Source organism: Centroberyx gerrardi, chromosome 4 (assembly GCF_048128805.1).
Source record: "Centroberyx gerrardi isolate f3 chromosome 4, fCenGer3.hap1.cur.20231027, whole genome shotgun sequence".
NCBI classification, from domain to species: domain Eukaryota; kingdom Metazoa; phylum Chordata; class Actinopteri; order Beryciformes; family Berycidae; genus Centroberyx; species Centroberyx gerrardi.
The window spans coordinates 23848974-23870533 of record NC_136000.1 but is presented as its reverse complement, the minus strand read 5'-3'; the positions used below and the strand labels follow the sequence as shown (position 1 = coordinate 23870533).

At 45.3% G+C, this 21560-nt stretch overlaps 1 protein-coding gene across 1 annotated transcript; it reads left to right on the top strand.

The window, feature by feature from the left end:
- The first annotated feature begins 369 nt into the window (after positions 1–369).
- kcng4a (potassium voltage-gated channel, subfamily G, member 4a) lies at positions 370–21237 on the top strand. Its single transcript, XM_071896878.2, has 3 exons — positions 370–498; positions 888–1529; positions 20221–21237. The coding sequence occupies exons 1-3, from the start codon at positions 391–393 to the stop codon at positions 21127–21129; spliced, it is 1659 nt and encodes a 552-aa protein (XP_071752979.1). The 5' UTR covers positions 370–390; the 3' UTR covers positions 21130–21237.
- The last annotated feature ends 323 nt before the right edge of the window (positions 21238–21560 follow it).

Genomic DNA, 21560 nt, shown 5'->3' with positions numbered 1-21560 from the left:
AACTGATTCTATTGTGGACCTGTGACTGTCCCGTCCCCATCCGCCCACATTAACATTAACAAAAGGGTTCCTGCCTCCCTCCTCTCTTTCCTGGGTTTTTGCTATGTTGGTTGGAAGCCAAAGCCATAGCCGTCTCTGAGAAGAAGGGCCCTTGTTATGAGGGACTCCGAGACCAAAAAGATTGAAAGGCCTTATTTTATCTACATTGCACCTGGGCTGTGGCAGGAGAAGTTTTGCTCTTGTGCAAATTTTAATGCAAGTTCTTGAAGGTTGCAATACATAAAGGATCGCTCCTTCCTGAGGCTAAAACGCCATCCGGAGACTCTTTCCTGTCTTCATCTCCTGGTCTGAGCTGCCCAGTCCGGAGCGGCGCGCTTTCCCGATGCCGCCATGCCCATCATCAGCAACGCCAACCATGACTTCAGCAATCTATCGCTCAGTGATGACAGCAGCTTCGACCGCATCTTCACCGAGATCCCCGAGACTGAGACCATCAAGGTATGAACAGGATTATTTGAAATGGCAAAAAGTAAAGTAAAATAAAGGAATTTAACAATTCTAAGCACACTCAAATGATTTTCATCATTTTTCATCACATTTTTGAGTTCACTCTCTTTTGCTTGAGGCCATCAGGATGCTGCAGGGAGTTACATTCTAATGAATGTTTTATCTAGCGTCATCCTTAATTCCTGTCATATATTATCTTTTCTGGTAACTAATTCTGTCTTTACTGAGATAGAAAGAATAGCAAGGCTTTTGTTTTTTATTCAACTTTTTGTTTGTTATTCAATCTACTTTGCTTCATGTGTCCATATAAAAAAGCTTTTTCAAATATCTCACATTGTCTTTTTTAATCCATGTATCCCTTTCTGTTTTCCACCCCGCAGGGCGTGTACTACCAGAGGGCCCAGTTCATCCGTCGGCCCGAGGACCTGGTGTCCATCGACCACGGCCGGCTGGCAGTGATCAACGTCGGGGGGAACCGCTACACCTTCCCCTGGAGCACGCTGGAGCAGTTCCCCCTCACCCGGCTGGGCCGCCTCTGCGGCTGCCGGTCGCCCGAGGACATCGCCAGCGTCTGCGACGACTACGACGAGGCCCGCAAGGAGTTCTTCTTCGACCGCTCGCCGTCCGCCTTCAGGGTCATCCTCAACTTCCTGGCGGCGGGGAAACTGCGCCTGCTGCGGGAGATGTGCGTCCTGTCGCTGCACGACGAGCTGACCTACTGGGGCGTGGAGATGGCCTACATGGAGCGCTGCTGCAAGAGGAAGATGTACACGCGCATAGAGGAGATGCACGAGCACGAGAGGCGCGAGGAGGAGCGGCGGCAGAGGAACGCCATGCAGCGCGTGCCGGTGGAGGAGACCAAGTACCGCAAGATGATGAACCGGCTGAGAGACATGGTGGAGAACCCGCAGTCCGGCCTGCCGGGGAAGATCTTCGCCTGCTTGTCGGTGCTCATGGTGGCCGTGACGGTCATCAGCTTGTGTATCAGCACCATGCCGGACCTAAGAGAGGAGGAGGACAGGGTGAGTGAGCCAGGGTGTGTGTGTTTGTGTGAAGCCTGATATTCAGACTGAATGGCCATTTCGTTACCACTCCATTATTTAGCCTGAGATTGCCTCCTCGTTAGCCGTTTTCTGTGTGTTGATTTTCCCCTAACCAATCACTAGTGACTGACGTATGACGTTATTTGCAGTGACACTGATGCTGGGCGTATTTACTAACTTTACCAAGAATGTCCATCATTTTTTGACAATTTGCTTTGCAAAGACAATATGCTGGTTGGTGATTTCAACAAATATTATTCTGCCGAAAAAATGATGCACAAACGGTTCAAACTTTAGCCCCGCCCACAAAGGCGCTGATTGGCTCGATTGTTTCTCTGAGCGAGAACAAGCCGTTGACTAGAGCAACACCGACTCTCTGTCTGGATCCAGACTAGTTTAGGTGAGTTGTGTATAGTAGAATTAAGTTGTCTTAAGTGAGTGCTGGCATGTACTGTAACGTCCCAGATGAGGATTGTCTGGACACAGCCGGGTTGGAAAGCTGTCCCGGGCCCTGAACTTTTGGTTTGGCCCCTAATGAGCCCCATAAAGAATAATCAATTATAATAATTTAACTTAAATGGGGCCCATAAATTTAAGTTTGGGATCCTTACAGCGACCCTGTCTGTTGGTAAGATTTATCATGAGAGGTGTAAGTGATTGCAGCTCAGGCTATCTGCTCTCACAGTTGTCCCCCGCTGAAAGACAAAGACGGTGATCATGAAGCTCCGTGATCAGTATAACAGAGCTGCTCGTAACTCAGCATAACAAACTGGATGCTCATTTAGACAATTCCTCTCACACTAACTTAGTTTATCACCGTTGTCGGTGTTTATGAGAGAGAAAAACAGCACAAGAGAGATTTGTTCTGTTTTTTATTTCAGGTGGATGCCGGCAGTTCAATGCTGGTAAATTGGTGTTTTACTTGTTAGTCGTCAAAACTCGGAAAAATAAAACTCCCCATTGTCACGCCCTCTTAAACATCCCCTTGGGGCTTTGCTCTGTGTGTGTGTGTGTGTGTTAGCGCTGCATGTCCTGTGATCTGTGTCTACCCATAGCAGCGTGGGATAATGAAGCCCGAGCTGCTCAGTGAGGCCTGGCCAGTGTCTGTCGGTAAACACTGGGGAGTAATAAAGTGGGCTTACTGTAGCTCACACACACACGCACACACACACACACATACACATACACACACACACACTCACACTCAGACACACACATTCAACAGTAATGAATTCGCCCCACTGTGACCGACAGGGTTGTGACTGAATTTTGCACACTTGACTCTCCAGTCTTCTGTTCTTTTTATATCAACTAAGATTGACTTTAGAATTTAACAGCAGCATACTCAGTCTCAGCTTGTCTGCTAAAATCTACATTGTTACTTCTGCATTTTCGGCATTTGGCCAAAACTCCTGTGCCACTTACAATCTGTCCAACAGTAGAATTACATTAACTTTCCCCCGACTGTAAAGTTGCAGATTTGATCCCGCATCAGGAGAAGTCTGCCCATCCTTGTCAAAGTGCCCTTGAACAAAACACAGTGTGTATTATACGCTATGTGTGTATAAAGGCCGGCCGCTGCGATGGCCAAGTCGCTGCAGGAAAGCGAGCGCTCTGCACCCGGCAACAGCAGCAGCTCCCTCAGCAGCCGTCTACACACTGTATCGATTCTGATGTGAGCAGCCGCAGGCAGCCCGGTGGAGTGCAGGAGGGTGTGACATGGGAGAGAATTTAGGAAGGCTGAGGAAAGGAGCGGCCGCAGCATGCTGAGCAGAGTCGAGCCCGGCAGTCGGTTACAGTTACAGTCGCCCAGATGGGAGTTGACTGCAGCTTGGACGAGGAGCTGGACAGATCGAATCCCCTGGTGAGGAAACGTCTGATTCAGTGGAGGCTGTAAACCTGCAGGACTGGATTGTGGCTGTGATGTGGGCTTTGCAAATAAATAGGACAAAATCTGTCAGTATTAGCCTGGATTTAAAAAAAAAAAAAAACACAGACACACACAATAGCCTTAATTACATTTTCCAGCACAGATTTACCACACTAAAGTCGGATGGTTAAGTGCTGTACTAATTACTGCTCCACAGGTCATATTGTATGAATCCACCCTCCAGCTAAATGCCCTTGCACACCCATCAGTGCTCTACTTTCATCCAACACAAACGCTACAGCATCCTGTAAGCGCCTTTGCAGACAACTGTGCGTTGTAATATGGACAAGACTTGTCTTCATTGATGACAGTGATGCGGTTCACAACAACAGAAGCAGATATTCAGACAACAGAAGCAGATATACAGAACAGGGGTTTCCTGATGTATAGTATCACAGTGGCGTCTTTGATGTAAATGAGATTGTATTTTACTCTTTGTGATTCTGTCAGCTAAACACTGGCTGATATAGAGACAGCAAAGCTCCATGGGAGAAACCAAGCCGTCCTCAGGGGCCAGTACAGGTGCCAGAACCCCCCCCACCCGCTCCACACACATACACACACACACACACACACACACACACATTACCACGCTGTATTGATTCCTGGCACAGGACCCACTGTTTCAGGAAAGTGCGTTTTCGTTAAATTTTATGCCGGTGTCTGTGTGTGTGTGTGTGTGTGTGTGTGTGTGTGCGCCTATTTGCATGTCATGTTCACTCAGGGAGAGAGGATGGCAACTTTTATTTTCCCCCAAAAATAAACAAATCCATCTGCGGCTTTCATGTTCCTCCCTCTCTCTGCATGCTCCCAAGTTTGCAGCTATTCTCCAGAGTTCGGCTATTGAACTCCGTCCGCAGCGTCCGGCGCGCTCGCTCATGCAGGAGCAGCAGGGCTCCTGTCATCTTTAATTCACATGGCCCTGTTGTTTGTCTCTGTCTCTGGTCTGCGGCGTGGTGGAGCGGGCCAAATTCCCTCATCCACTCATCATTCATCTCTGCTCTGTTTGGGCTAGGAGTGTGAAAGGAGAGATAAAGTAAGTGGAGGGAAGATGGAGGGAGAGCGGAGGACGGGTGCGAGCGGGACAGGGACAGAGGAGAATGAATAGAGAAGCGGGACTGAGAGAGAGAGAGGGAGAGAGAGAGAGAGAAGGTCAGAGAAAGGGAGAGAGTGACAGAAGGAGGGAAAGACTTTGCATGGGAGAGAGAGAGGGAAAGCAAACAGGAAGGGAGAACAGATGAGAGTGGGACAGCAAGAGATAAACAGCGTTTCATTTCCCCCCCTCTCCTCCTGCTTCCGTCTGTCTTGCTCTATGTAATGTGTTACCGCCCGTCCCCGCCTGATCCCCTCTATCAAACACTACATCACTATGAGCTAAATGCTTTGGGAGGGGCCTTTATCTCACGGCTCACTTTCAAGCCCACTGATAATAACCACTCCATCGTTCCTCCATCTCCTGCTGTGGGCGTATATCTCTCCACTGTATAAGCACTCTGTTCTTTATGTACAAACTCCCTGTTTAATTCGGTAGCAGCTCCTGTTCTCCTTTAGGCTGTGTACATTGGCAACATGGACCTCCCCTGATGTATTTATGAAATGCAAATGGATGCATGAAATATTGATACGCAGTCAGACAGTCAAAACGCTGGTGGATTTTTGGGCCCAGTCAACTGATCGACGGAGGGATAAAAAGGTTAAACCTTCCACTGGAGCTTGTGCTGTGATATTTCCAGCTAAAATACATCCTTTGACAAAATCCGCATGTTATTCCCATAGTTTTAGATATTAAAATGACTTGTGAGCATGACCAACTCTTTCCCAAAGCTAGAAGCCACAGAGTGTTTTCACTTGTTTACAAGACGTGTCGAATTGTTAAAAAGAGGAGAGTGAAATTTTTTAGGGTGATTTTTTCTTTCAACTGCAACAATGTATAGACTCTCATCCTGTCCAGGGAGTGAATTTGCACATCAAGCTGACTCATACAATGGACGGACAGGACAGGCTCTTGGTCTGTGAACCATTTGTTATGAAGCTTTGTTCACTTACAGGTGAAAAAGTTAGATAATGGTTACGTTTAGACAAGTAAAACAACTTTGGTTAGGGTTAGGTAAGGTTAAATAAGAAACACTTTCGCCAAAAGTTAAAACGTCACTCACAGTAGAAAACCTCTTTGCATGCATTGGGAGCTGAACCCATGTCACCAGAGTTGAAGGTAAATGCATAAACCCATCCACCACCTTCACCACCTCTACCTTGCTTTCCATTGTGCTATTTCGATGTCAAACTACTGCTTTTTTTTAGTCATGTCTCCTTCACGTCTTCCTTTTGTGGTGGGGAATCTGTCTTTTCATGCATTTTAAGACATTGTGCTTGTTTCACTAAATTTCGGGATACCAGACTCGATCTTAAGAATCTGGCCGGGATGGCAACTTCAGCGCTCACATCCAGTAGTTCATACCTTTACCTGGCACTGACCCCGGCACAATCCCTGAGCCAAACCCTGGTGAAGCTCTGGCAGGATAGCAACAGTGTTTGGATTGGAGGGAGCAGGGTGCGTTCTTCACTCTCCCTGGGAAGCAGCCGGTCTCGCATTCGTAGCCTGTCTGAGTTTACATCTTGACGCTGTTCAAATGTCAAACATCTGTTTGGCTTTTCTCACACTGCCACTGCGATTTTTTCCGTCAGGGTAAGAGGCTGACTCGATTTTTACATATACTTGTGTGCAAAACGTTTCCCCGCATTCGTTTTCACTCATTTACTGCATACGCATCAAAGTTTTTTACGCTCGGCGGCGTAAAGTGTCACTTGGATTCATGTCTTTAATATTCCAGCCGTGTGATAGAGTATTTTCAGACAGCCTCGTCAGATTTGTTCTCCTCTTCCTAATTTAGTCGTATTCTGGCCGGGGGAGTAATTGAAGTGGGCGTTTTATGTCCTTAATGCCATAAATTGGAGAGGGATTTGCTGTTCAATAAGTTTGTCCCAGGGTATCAATCACAAGTGTCTGGAGAGAGAGAGAGAGAGAGAGAGAGAGAGAGAGAGAGGGAGACAGAGAGAGAGAGAGAGAGAGAGAGAGAGAAAGAGAGAGAGAGAGAGGGAGACAGAGAGAGAGAGAGAGAGGGGGGGGTGAAGCAAACTGAACGACTTAAGCTCCAGACTGTGAGCTTTGACACGTCTCCTGATTGACCACGCACTTGGCCTCATGCAGAGCCTTGTCAATAATCTTATTGAACCATAGAACCTGTCTGGGCGAATGATGATAGAAGGCAGATGGGTTTGTGAATTGTTATTCTGTTCGGAGAGACAGAGAGAGAGAGAGAGAGAGAGACAGAGAGAGAGAGAGAGAGACGGCGAGAGATAACGTGGGAGACTTTGGAAGAGGCGGAGATAAGGAGAAAGAAAACAGTGGCAGAGGAGAAGAGAGAGAGAGGAGGAGTGGGAGCCCCGGAGAAAGGAGCGAGAGATAACGAGAGAACAGAGGAGGAGAGGGGGGGATGTAAACACTCAACCAGCCGTGAAGCCTCCCTTCTCTCCTTTCTCTCCCCGTCTTCCCTCCGCCTCCCAGAGGGGCTGTTCAAACTTAAAAGACTGTCTGAGACACAACGATATTACCTGGGCACACAGGGAGGAGGAAGCACACACACACACACACACACACACACACACACACGCCATACTTTAGCATCTCTCTTAAGCTCCGTATCTCTCTTTCTCACAGACGAATCCATATACACAACCCTTATATTTATTAAAACATACTGTATATTAACCCTTATATTCATTAAAACAATCTCTCTGTCACTGTGTTACTTCAGCTGCAGCGACAGACAGGAATATACAATATATTGCTGAGTAATGAGTAGTATAACAAATCACTAATCCCAGTGAGTAATATGGGAAAGTAACATTACTTTTGAGATGAGTATTGAGCATCATATTACTTTTTAACGAGCCCAACACTGCTAATGGGACATTTGATTTGCAGCAAGGCTTATAATACGGTACATACTCATTAAAATGAACAATGGAAAGAGCAGAAGATTGAATGACCAGGGAAGCGGGGGCATGTGGTGACGAGTTTATCCGTTATTAAAGGGTTTGTTTGTATTGGTGAATTTATATTGGTGTCTCCCACAGCCTGGAACTATAGAGAAAAGAGTTTTACCGCCCCCTTATCTGTCCTGTCACGCCAATCTACAGCCCCATTGAGAATCAATTGGAAAAGATCAAAGTGGCGATTGTGATAACATCTAGGAAGATTTTCTGGCTATATGTGTATAACTCCTGGTTCGGAGCTGCACAGATTGACATTATGTGAATCACACAAAGGCAGTTTCCAAATTTACGTGTGTACTTTATGTGAATCCACAAAGCTAATCTCCAATATATTGTCCGTGGCGCAGCCTGAGGCGTTGTGGTTCGCTGGCGTCCAAATCTGACAGGGAGTTTTTGGATTTGCTATCCAAAGTTTTGGACCTTTCAGTCGAGATTTGGAAGCATAAATAGGTTTCCCCCTAAAGCTAAAAACAACAGAGCCAATAGTCTGATCTGCGAAAACCAACTGTGAATTTTGTACCAGAGTGATACAATCAAAAGCTTTCCCAGTCATATAGTTTTATTTAAGGCGATCTAGTTCCACACCTGAGATACGAGGCACATACTATAACAAGAGCTGTGAAGAGCCGACAATAAGGCTTTAAATGACTCCATTTGTGTGTGTGTGTGTGTGTATTTTCTCTCTCTCTCGAACCACTTTCAATGCAACTTCACCCAGAAATCTTCCGGAATTGTTCTGTATTTGCGGCATGTGTGAACAGGAGCTGGAGTCAATTATCTGGAAAGGTTGATCTGGCAATTTCCCCCTGAAATTCCTGGGAATCTTCCTTTTCGACGCTAGTGTGAACAACAGCTGTACAACTCCTGTTTCAAGCATGCAAAACGTTACAACAGTCTCATGTAATACACTTTCACAATAGAGCGAGCGAACCAATCACAAGAGACTCTGGGCGGTGTATTTCATTCTGCGACTCGCTCGCGGCTGCACTTGCTTGGAGTGGGAGAGTTGAAAGTTTGAAAACCGGCGAAGTGAGCAAATGTTTTGTTTTCAAAAGTGTCTAGACATTGGGAGCTAGCCATCCAAGCAAAGGACAAGATTAATATACATATTAATAATAGTAGGACAAACATAAGAGCTCCTCATCCGCTCCTCATCCACCAAAGTCTAACGTTGTGTACCTTAAACATGGATATTCTACAGATAATAGCTAACAGCGGAAACCACTAGTTAACACAGCAATCTTACAGGTTCTATGTGTGAAGGGAGCCTCTCTCTCTCTCTCTCTCTCTCTCTCTCTCCCCCTCTCTCTCTCCCTCCACCTTGCACACGCACAGTCAGCTCGCTACGTCTGCCGAGCCGTGAAGACAAAACACCATCATCAATCACAAGCCTCGTTTGAGTGGTTAACAACAAGGGCACAAAATTAAGAACGCATTCTTAATGTTCTGCATTTTTCATCCCCCCTCATAATTTCAACCTCCATTAAATGAACACGATGGGAGCATAAATAGGTGTCTGTGTCTGTAAACTTTGTTGGCTCAGCAGGCTGAGACTGGGGCTGGCAGTCAGTCAGAGAGACTTAAAGCCGGGGAAAGTAAATAAGAATTTAGGCAGACTGATGGACCAGTGGGAGAGAGAGAGAGAGAGAGAGAGAGAGGGGGGGGGGAAGAGAGGCAAAGAGACAAAAAGAAAAAAGAGGGAGAGAAGGGTGGAGGGGGGTAAACACAATGAGTTCTGTGCTGACCTCGTCTGACTCCTCCACTGGGGTATTTATAATGTCACACACACACACACACACACACACACACACACACACACATTCTCTCTCAAAGGGACCTGACCTTAGCTCCAGATGGCCATATCTTCAGAATTGAGATAGTGTTGGTAGAATAGAGTATTCATGTATGTATGTACTTGCATGTGTGTGTGTGTGTGTGTGTGTGTGTGTGTGTGACACACAAACATGGAAAATTCTGCTCAGTTTCCGCTGCAATAGGCAGCGAATCTATGACTGTATTGCAGAGATAATGCATTTTTTATCCTTATATCCCCTTAAACCACAAGAGCACATTTGAAATATAGTTTAATTAGCGGACACTAATAATGCATTCCCACTGTGTATGTGTGCGTGTATGCGCATGCACAAAAAGTTAGCATGCACTTGCATTGCCTATGCATTTATCTCTGTGGTTTGGCGCGGTGTACATGCATGGAACTGATCCATTTGTGTGCTTGCCGTTGTAAGTGTGTGTGACCATATCAGTGTAGAGCAGATTCCCTGCCTATTACAGCCTATCTGTTATGGGCTATATTCTCTCTGTCTGATGTGCTGCATGGCTGCCAAGTTGGATTATCAGAGAGAACAGCAAAGTATGATGTGTTTATTCTGTCCATGCCAGCACAGGATTGCACAGCCTAACACAACATAGAGGAGCACAGTCCAGTAGAATAGGACTTTATGGATCTGAATGTGTTAGGAATAGAGGTTGTTGAGGACAGAGTGTTACAATACAACAGTGACTCCAATACCGGGAACACTTAGGTGACCTTTTTTTGACATTTTGTGAGCTTGGAATCTGACTTTTTCATCAGAACTGAGTTATCCATATATTCATGATCTTTGAATGTTACTTTATGTTTGTGTGGTGTTATTTTTTCTTTAAAAAGAACCTTCTGGTGTTGGAGATTTAAAAAGATAGAAGGTGCCAGCTGGTGTGTCAAATCTTCAGTGCTCAGTATCTCAGAACTGCACTCCACCCAGATAGAACCTAATAATTCCAAGCTCACGATTTTGCCCAAATAGGAACAAAAAACACATTACATACATTAAGGGTGTGGCCACACTGATCCGTCATGTCTGTCCGTATACGTAATCTTCAATTCATGTTCAATAAGAGGTGTCCGCCTGGTGTAATGTTGGGATGATTGTAGGTTTGCCAGGTCATTTTTTATATTGAATTTATGCTATATTACTTTTAACAGCTAACCAGGTATTGGCTAACGTTCAAACCTCGTTTTATGAGTGGTCAGTAGTTGTTAAAATTGCATGTGTTCATGTGTCACATTGATTGTCATTGTTCCAAAACATACAGACATCAATCAAACAGACAGAAATCAATCTATTAAAAATTCCGTCTGTGTGGCCGCCCCCTAACTTAGTCTGAATTCAATTTCATAAGCTTCCTCCAACTTCATGCAATTTTAACCTTGTCCAGGAGGTTTTTGAGTTTGCTAGCCCAGTTTTTATTATCACAGTTTGGCTTTTTCCAGGCAAACAATTATCTGATCTGCCTTCTTTAAGCAATTAATAATTTGGCTGAGAGTGAAACGGCTTGAATGGAGACTCAGGTGATGTTTTCTCCTGAATCACATGTCAGAGGGAAGGAATTGTTGGGGAGAGGACACACACAAAACACACACACGCACACACACAAAACACCCCACACACACACACACACACACACACACACAAAACACTCACACACACACACAAAACACCCACACACACGCCCACACCCCAGCAGTTCTATTCCCTAAGGCCATATAGTCAGCAGCAGGTGTCCACCCCTGCAGCGTTGCCCTCTGTGTCCACAGCAGCACATCAGAACCACATTCTGCCGTCAGCTACAGCAAAATCAAACACCCCTCTCCACTCTGCCACTCCACCCCGACACGTCAAGCGCGCCCACTGCACCACCCCTCTCCATTCCTACACAAAGCCTGCAGTGCCAGCAGCAAACTATCACACCCTGCAGTGGAGGAGCCAGCCCTAAGGCTTTGTGTGTGTGTGTGTGTGTGTGTGTGCGTGTGTGCGCACACAGTCTATTTTCCAAAATGCTTATTGATGCAAGATATTGATGGTACATTTTAACATCTTGTAATGGATGAAACACTATATGATATTGGACGATAAACTATATGATTTGATTGCTCTCACAGTATTTTGCCAAGAAAATTTGAGGGTTAATTTGCTGTTTGTGTGTGTGTGTGTGTGTGTGCATGTGTGTGTGTGTCTGTTGAATCTAGTTTCCATTCTGCTTATCTGAGGATATTGATGGTGCACCTATAACATCTTGTATTTGATGAAACACTATACGATATTGGATGAGAAACTCTAACAAAAATAATATTGGATTGCTTTCACAGCATTTTGTAGAGACAAATGGAGGGTTTATTTGCTGTGCGAGTGTGTGCGTGTGTGTGCATGCGTGCACACAAGCTCAAGTGAGTGTGTGTTTGTGTGTGTGAATGTTCTTGTACTTAATCTATATTTCAGTACCCTTATTTGAAGTTTTTAACAATGAAACGCTGTGCGAAGAGAGAGAGACCCTAACAAACATATTACTGGATTGCTTGCGCAGTATTTTCGCAGAGTAAAGTGAAGGGCTCATTTGATGTGTGTGTGTGTGTGTGTGTGTGTGTGTGTGTGTGTGTGCTTGTGTGCACCTGTATGTCTGCAGGCTTGTTTCCACTCCTGTCCTGCAGCATCCTGACAGACAGAGCAGAGAGGCTTATGGGGTGTGAAGGGAAGCCCATGCTTCAGATGTCACCTCATCTTTTACTCATCAACCCATCCTGTAATCCCCCCTCTCCTCCTCTCCCTCTCTCTCTCTCCTCCTCATCCTCCTACTCTCCATCCATCCATCCATCCCCTTCTCTCCTCCGCTAACTCCCTTCTCTTCTCTATCCATCCATTCCCCCCACTCTCCCCTCTTTCATTTTTCTCCATTAGGACACAAAGGGTGTGTTTGTGCGTGAACAAGCTGTTGGTCTTCGTCAGTGACGGGACGCTCTGCAGCCTGTCCAGCCGCCTCATATGGAGATAAACACCTCTTCGGCTCCTCTGCTACACTCACGTCCGGGTTATAATGCCCGGCGTATGGAGCCGAGCGTCATTATAGTCAGAGGACAATGTGTCTTGGTAGAGTAGGTGATGAGTTGTGTGTGTGGAGTGTGTGTGTGTGTGTGTGTGTGTGTGGAAGGGGGTTGTTCATAGCTCTTTTATCACACTTTTATCAAGGATGCTTGCAAATGAATGTGTGCAAGTGTACGTGTGTGCATTTATGTGTATGTGTGTGTGTGTGTGTTCAGCCTGATGATGGATCAAGGTGTCATATAACACAAGCCCTTTAATAACCCATGACCAATGAACATAGTGCTTGATGTGCAGTATTTCAGGTTAAGGCCATGCCCCCTCCTCCCCCTGTCATTTTTTCTCCCTCTCGCTCCTCCCCTTCTGTCTGTCTGTCTCCCCTCTGTTGCTCCTCTCCTCCTTTCTCCCCCTTCAGAGGAGCTTTAGAAGTGAGGACAAGGTCAGTATAGCAGCATACTGTCGCAGTGTTCATCAGTGCACAGTATGGTGAAGGTCTGGTCCAAGGTAAAGCTGATTGATGGGCTGAATATAGTTTTTTGTTTTTTTCCCCTTTGTTCCCCTTTCTGCCCAAACCTCTGGCTGCTCATGATCCGGTGGGATTACAGTATCATGGAGGGACTTTTTTGTACCGGATTGGTCAAACGGGGCCCAAGAGACAGAGATAAAAAGAGAGCGAGTGACGAAGAGATACCTGGAGAGACACAGCAACATACAGAAAGAGAGACAGAGATGAAGAGATGAAAAGAAAAGTTTCAAATGTGGCTGTCATTCTTCAGAACCGTCTCTGGTGTTGTGTTGTGTTCAAACTCCCAGAATCATTTTCTTGCACTGACTGTACATGTATGCCATAAAGCACTACTGCTCACAAGTGCAATACACATAATGCTGTAATGAATATCAATAGGATACCATGCTTAGAAAATCATACATCCGGATGTAACTGGATTCCTCGTGGAATAGTATAATGAATTGCATATATAAAGACTCTCATCCCATTTGCTAACTGAACTCTTGACCCACTGCTCATTCTGGTTCTCCTACTGAAGACGCTGAAATGCGCAGAAGCTTTCTGAAGTCCACCAGTAGAAAAATATACATTCATAATTCAGAGCTGTAGAAGCTTTCTCATGTCCAACAATAAGACACAGAACACATTTACACTTCAAACCCACGGTACACACAGTGACCCCTCGCTGCTGAAGCGTCTAGCTGTCTCGCTGCTGAGTGACTGGGTCGCTGCAGACGGGCGACTATGAGCGAGAGTAGCTGGATGTGAAACTGAATGACTGACAGCATGTAAATTGGTGTTGTCAAAACAAAAAAAACAAGGAAACCAGACACTTCACAGCCTTCCTGGCATGGATTCAAATGATCCCTACGAAAGCTTGACCTTCATCCCACAATGCATTTCTTTCTTGACCCCATTTCCTTATCTTAGACCCCTTTACACCTGGCATTAACATACGTCTTGTGAGATGGGACTGTAAACAGGTAGCCACACACACACAGCACATAAAAATACAGGTGTAAATGCACCCAAGACACATTGAGGACGGACTGTAATCCATTCACCCATACCACGTCCGGAGGTGGTCACGGTTGAGCTGTGGCCACATTGAACACTATATGCAATTAATCCACATACAATAACTACGTGGGCAATGACCACAGCTGAAATGAAAGCAGCTTCATTAAACAGCCTTCTCTGCTGTTGTCTGTGGTGTTCCAGTTGTCTAAGACGGCTTCATACTCCATTTCAAAAAGTACGAAAAAGTGCAGATAACACAACTTGGCGAGCGGCCATGCAAATGACCCGCGCTCATGGTTCTTTCAAAATGTTGGGGGAGGAAGTGATGTAAGTGGTTGTGGGAATTTTGCACGAGAGAGTGCAATCAGATCAATGTGGACTTGATGCAGACAGTGGAGACGCATGTTAATGCCAGGTGTAAATGTAATCCAGCTAAATCGTATCCAGATACGCAAATCCCATGATATGCCTCTTGCATGACACTACATATGCCACCTGGAGGACGCTTTTATCCAAAGCAGCATGAGTGTATACAGTGCAACCAACAAGTCAGAAGTAGTGATAATATATGATAATGATTTTAGTCAATACCCCCATACCTTCAAGCTAAATCCCAATCCTAATTAAGAATTACTCTTAAACAGGGTCTTAGAATGTGTTTTTCTACCTTCATTAAGAGGAAAGCACCTACATGATCATCTAAAATCATTAAAGATGACAATGATTAGTAATAGAATAATAGATCATATTTTATTGGTATTGTAATTTGACCACATCAGCTTGTATCTGGCGAGTGTGTGTGTGCGTGCGTATGTGTGTGTGTGTGTGTGTGTGTGTGTGTGTGTGTGTGTGCGTGCGTGTGTGTGTGTGTGTTGCCTGAAAGTAAAAACCATAGCTGGCTGACTGTCTGATTGGTTGCATGACAGGCTGCACTGTGCTTTGTTGTACTTATGATCAATCCTTTATGTTACCGAACCGTCTCTTGTGTCAGGGCTTATTCATATTTAACTGCCACTTCAGTGAAAGATAGTTGTGTGCGTGTGTGTGTGTGTGTGTATGATAGGACAGCGAGAGAATATAATATAATCCCACAAATTCCAGCTCTATTCAGTGACCATCTACCCAAGCGCTAACGCAAACACTCATATTAACGTAATAGACTGTGATACCGCCAAGCTAAAAATGTATGCAGTCATGACACTGTGAGGCATGAGAATTATGCAACAAATGGCACATGTTTAATCAAAGAGATGGTGCTGAAAACCATTTGTCTACATTGCCTAGTCAGAGCCAAACAGTAGCCTATCTGTAAGACTTTGCTCTTTTAAGAGGGACAAAATCCTACAGTAAATCAGTGATGGATAATGGCAAAATCAATACTATAAATGGAGATTTTCACAGTGAGATAGATAGGGTGAAGAGTCAAGTGCTTTTGGCTTTTTGACTGCAGTTGGAATGGAGAAATTAATAGAGATAGAGTTGGAGAGTTGGATAAAAGTTGGAGAAAGGAATATGATTATTATTAGCCTTGAACTTTAACTATTTTAAGACTGGACTGGTAATTTGCTTACATTATGGTTTTTTTTCACACTCATAGTCCATTCCTGTCAGTGATACATGAATATAAAGCATTAGATCATGACTCCATGACTCTCATGACTCTCAGCGTGATCAGACTAACTCTCCCTCCCTCCTCAGATGTTCACAGAAAGGAATTTTAACAAACCTCGGCTCCTGTTGAATTATTCACTGCAGCAATGAGTTTTAGACATTATTTCTTTATGTTTCCAACCAAAGAATCACTTACACATGCACGGACAGACTTCACTCACAGTAATTGGTGCTCTGCTGAGTGGTCTTGCCCTGCGTATTCTGTTAGAAGTTTCTGCCTCTTTGTAGTGCGCTAGGAAGATTTAGCTCTCGTCTTGCCGTCGCTGTCTCTTCTTGGGACTTGGGAGTTTGAAATATGAAAAGGCTAGCTTATATCTGACCAGAGCTGGCTCAAAAATGGTTTCTTCACCTGATGATATACTGTATATGGGCCTGAGATGGTGTACATGAACTGTACAGGTATACATAAACTACAAACTGTTTTAGATAAGGAGTGCTGATCTGGGACCAGTGTTCCTCTGGTATTTTGTGATATGAGCACAAACTTGGAAATGCAAATTACATGTTGTGGACACGAATTATGTGAGATTATGTTCCTCTGCCACAAATTGGATTATGTGACAATAATACGAATTGGATAGTGCAACGATACCGCAAAATGTCATTTTCAAAGGAAAAGGTTAGCTAACAGATAAGTGTAGGCAAGTGAAACAACTTTGGTTAAGGAAAAGTTTTGGTCATGGTAAAATATGAGAAACTTCTGCTAAAAATTGGACTTCGCTCACAGTGGGAAACTTCTTGGGATGAGATGAGACAAACAGTAAATTGAGTCATGCTATATTTTTCTTACCCTGTATCCACCATGCCTAAAGCGTATCTACCTGTATAAAGAGTGTCCATGCCCCTGCACATCATAATGCAATGGTATCGCGAAGCCTATAATTGCGATACAATTTATTCCCATGCAGTCTTTGTGTTATCAAATTTCGACAAATTTCTAATTACCACCACAGTTGTCCCTGCGCTCCGGCTGCCTTGAGCGGCCCTCGCAAATCGTTTCCAAGTGATTTCCGCCCTCGCTGCGGTCTTTGTCTTAATGTGACATTGAGATGTGTTAATACGGACGATAATGTGAAACCCCGTCTGGGACAGCTGCCGGGGTGAGCAGCGCCTCCGTGTTGAAACAAGCTATCATTGACATTAGTTCCAGAGAGAGTCGTAGAGAGGAGATAAGGTCAGAGAGATAGTGGGTATTGTGGGAGGTACTGTGTGTGTGTGTGTGTGTGTGTGTGTGTCTGCAAAAGAGAGAGTGAGAAGAGAAAGTGTTCTAGCTGTAACAAATGGCCTATCATGCAGAAGGGGAGAAGGGCGTTGCAAAGCCCTGATGGGCCTAATGTCCCCACCAGTACAATACACCACACTGATTTCATACCTCATGTACCAGACTGTTAGAGAGAGAGAGAGAGAATGAGAGAGGTAGAGAGCGCACACGAGAGACATAAAAAGGTGAGTTAAGCACGCTGAGAAAGCGTCTGATACGGGATAGATGGAGAGTCGGCCGGAAAATCCCAGAGGGCAGCGGGGCCGGACATGAGATAGAATAAATGAGAGGAGCGGAGGAGAGACAAAGGAGGATGAGAGGTGCAGAGGTTAAATATTTGGTTAAAGATTTATCGGAGCGGTAATTCTCAGGATGGGAACCTTTGCCTACTGACCATGTCCCTCCTCTCGTAAACGTCCTCTGCTCACAGAACAAACAACCCCCGGTCAATCCCTTAGACCCCTGGAGAAATCATGGCCTGTGCAGATGAAGCCACTGTAGTCCCACTTTTTACTGCATGGGCTGCCTGCAGTGGGGAACTACTGCCGCACTGTTGCTCTGGACCCAGATGGAACGATTCAAGTTTATATGCCTCAGCAAACCATTAGTTAAAGATGAATTAGATATCAGTTATTTTCCATTTGCAACCGAGTGGAAAATTGTTAGAAATGACGCTCACTAACAATTGTGTTAGGCTTGCTTGAGTTCATTGAGCCAATAAATCTTGCAGACCTAACATAGCTCACATTACCAGCAGAAGCAGTCTAAATAATGACAGACACAAAATCTTTCTTCGAAGGTTTTTAATAAAGATAGAGCCTACAGCATTAAATTCTGACTTTCCGAGTCGTATTTATCACTTTGTTGGCTCGTTCTTGTGCGCTCTGCTTGTAACTTCTGATATTTCCGACATGACTTGAAGGCAGGAGAAGACAAGGGGAATCTTTCCATAGATATTACACCATTAAAGTAGTTAAAAAACACTAAACAACGTAACACAAGTAGCAACCTATCTGATAGATCAGTAACTGTAATGTGAGTACTGAAATTGGAACAGTAATGCATTACTTTACTCTACTACCAGAAAAAGTAATGTGATTACAGTAACACATTACTTTGGAACATGTTACCCCAACACTGTACATTGTTACCTAATGTTGACCTATATTTTTTTTTTTTTACAAATTATGTATAAATTATTTGTTGATCATTAATAAATAAATACTTCATGAATGAACATAATGAATGTTAAACTGATGCATTGGATTGCACTCATATTTTACTTATGTATATGTAAATTATTTCTTAGCACATTTGTTAAACAAACAATACAGTATAGGTATATGTAGCCCCTAATTTAACCTTGAAACCTCCTCAACCATCGTGTACAAATGTATGTGTAAGGTATGCATATAGTTATAAATATACTGTACCCTTGTAAATGTATAAGAGTTTTGAAGTCATTTGCAAGCTTTAATTGTTGAATGAATGTGCTGTGAATGTGTTAAAAAATGTGCCGCTCTTTAATAAAACTGCTTGCAGCCTCTAATGTGAAGTTGCAACAAATGACAGTCTATAAACAGTCATTTAGAAAAAATTTAGAAAGCCATTTGCTGCCATCGGGATGATGGAGAGGCAGAAATAAGCTTTCATGATCTTATTTTCCTTTTAAACCCATCTAAATGCTCAAGGAATAATCTGGCAACCATTCAGTCACTTGAGAGGCATAAGCTCTGTGTTATAGAACTGAGTAGTTTTTACATTTAAAAAAGAATAGACTGTAGTGAAAACTGCAATTCTAGTGGAGGATAGATGCAGAATAGATACAGTAGACGACAGGGGACATCTACCATGGCTGCCACTGTATCTTTGGAAAACAGAGGTAGTGGTTTCAGAACACACAAATGAATGAATGAATGAATGGAGAGACATGTTAAGTGATCAGTAGTCTTGTGTCCACCTCAGTACTAATTAATACTGTAAACCATACAGATACAGATCCATGTCCACTCTAGAGTGATGAAGGGAAGGGTTGAGAGTCAGACTTGGACGAGACTCGGCAAGAAAGGCAGAGAGGGCAACAGTGATAAACGAGAGAGTGAGAAATGGGGCATTTGTGTGAAGGATGGGGCAGGGATCGAGAGAGAGGGGAGGGGGGTGTTGTGTTCGTGTTAACGGGACGGTGAGTGAATGAAGGATTTAAAGCAGAGAGAGACCGGTGCGAGGGACAAACAGAACATGAAAGATGAGAGGGAGGAGGCGCGAGGAGGGTGATGGAGGAGGAAACGGAATGAGTGATGAGAAGGAGGAGACGGAGGCAGAAGGAGAAAGTAGAGGGTGGCAGGCAGAGAAAAGAAAGATGAGAGGGAAGGTGTTCGGGTGTGTGGTGGGGGGGGGGAAATGGATGAGAGACAAAGGCTGAGAAATAGTACAGAGTGTGTGAGCAGAGAGATAGATGCAGAGAATGAGCAATGGTGGACAAAATGAAGAAAGGTTGATGGAGGAAGAGGCCGAGAGGGACACAAATGTCCATCGTAACAAATCATGTGGTCTCATATTCAAGCTTAAAGTCTTATTTTTGTTAAAACAGGTAAAGAAACAAGTGTCCATATGTTGAAACAAAATGGAAATCACTCTGCTAGTATCCAGAAAATGACTTGTACTTCAAGAATATTCTTGGCACAAGCGGACTTGCATTGGAACCAAGTGAAATGATCTTCCCCTTACTGGCAGATTTTTCACTTGTTTTAAGACTCAATAATAGATTAAATGGCTTGTTAAGATTGATCCTTTCTGCAGTGAAGTGGGATGAGGTGGAAGAAAGGCTAATTTGCAGTAGCGAGGGAGGCAAAGTCGTGAGAGTGAGGGATTGCAGAGAGTTTTGAAGGAGAGAGAAGGTCAGTTGGCAGCGGGGTTCTGTACTCTATAGCCAGTGTATAGCCAGCACCGCCCCTTGTGCCATATCATGGGTTTTTAATTGCTTTGCTCTTCCTAGATGGTTAGAGGGCATGCAGGCCCGCTTGCCTTCTGTGGCCGCTCCCAGAGAGTGTCATATTAATCTTTTAAACCTGCCCTAATGAAATAATTGATTGATTGTGTCACTGTGTTATCTATCAGTGTTGCGAGCTTTAGCGTGCTGAGAGGCTGTAGCTGATGATTTATTAATGATTACCGAGGGTGATTATCTGACCTCAGGATTTTTTGTCTTCTTCCCACCTCCCCGTGCTTTCCTACCCATCTGTCTTACTTCCTCGCAACCCCTCTGCTTCTCCCTCTCTGTCTCTGTCTCTCGCTTTCTCTCCCTTTCTCTCCCTCCCCCCTCCTCTGCCCTCCCTCCCTCTCTGTCCCAGGGCGAGTGTTCTTCCAAGTGCTACCACATGTTTATCATCGAGACGGTGTGTGTGGCCTGGTTCTCCCTGGAGTTCATGCTGCGGTTCATCCAGGCCCCCAGCAAGCTGGCCTTCCTGCGCGGCCCCCTCAACATCATCGACGCCATGGCCATCCTGCCCTACTACGTCTCCCTGGTGGTGGAGGAGGAGGATCCGGCCCTGGAGCACGAGAGGCCCGGAGGAGGCAAGGGCTACCTGGACAAGCTGGGCCTGGTGCTGAGGATCCTGCGGGCCCTGAGGATCCTCTACGTGATGCGGCTGGCGCGCCACTCTCTGGGCCTGCAGACGCTGGGGCTGACGGTCAGGCGCAGCACCCGCGAGTTCGGCCTCCTCCTGCTCTTCCTCTGCGTGGCCGTCACCCTGTTCTCCCCGCTGGTCCACCTGGCCGAGAGCGAGCTCACGGGCACCCAGGACTTCAGCAGCATCCCCGCGTCCTACTGGTGGGCCATCATCTCCATGACGACGGTGGGCTACGGCGACATGGTGCCCAGGTCCATCCCGGGACAGGTGGTGGCTCTGAGCAGCATCCTCAGCGGCATCCTCATCATGGCCTTCCCTGCCACCTCCATCTTCCACATGTTCTCCCGCTCCTACCAAGAGCTCAAGATGGAGCACGACCGGCTGTTCAAAGAGGAGTGCGCCGCCGCCGCAGCTGCTGCGGCCACCAGCGGGGAGCTGCAGGAGGTGGGAGTGGGAGCGGGAGGTGATGGAGGAGGAGGCGGAGGAGGGGTGGAGGACTTCCCTCCGCCTGGACTGGGGCTGCGTCTGGACAAGGATAATATGCACTCCCTGGAGTCTCTGGCCCTGCTGGGGAAAGGTGGCGAAGCCGCGGGAAATAACAACCACAGCCTGCCAGCTGGAGCTTTCTGAATCAGGCCAAAGCTCCAACCTACTCACACTGACTGCACACGCTGACTGACTTAATCCAAGTCTGTGGACAAGATATATGAGTCCCCATTCAAATACTGTAACTGTGTGTTGCATACAGTACTGTAAAATGACTATTCCCCAAGGGTGCGCTCTCACTGTCTCCCCATGTGGAAACAAAGGAACCGGACTGCTGTGGAAGCATCAACGTTGCATGGGTTGAAAGGAGATTAATTAAACCCCATTTCTTTTGCCATTTGCTTCCATTGAATTCTGTGAGGAGTGAAAGAGTGCCTCTGAAGTGCACAAAGACTGCATAAGACACTGAAAGACTTCTAAAAGCCCTTTAATTTTGGCCCATCTAGTTCAAGTGTCAGACCACTTACTGCAACGCAGGCCTCCGCAGCAATATTAGTCACTGGCTGCTTCCATAA

Excerpts from the sequence above, each read along its gene's own strand:
- kcng4a (XM_071896878.2), top strand. The coding sequence starts at position 391 with ATGCCCATCATCAGCAACGCCAACCATGACTTCAGCAATCTATCGCTC. Across the intron at positions 499-887 it reads CCGAGACTGAGACCATCAAG|GGCGTGTACTACCAGAGGGC; the intron begins GTATGAACAGGA and ends TCCACCCCGCAG. Across the intron at positions 1,530-20,220 it reads TAAGAGAGGAGGAGGACAGG|GGCGAGTGTTCTTCCAAGTG; the intron begins GTGAGTGAGCCA and ends TCTCTGTCCCAG.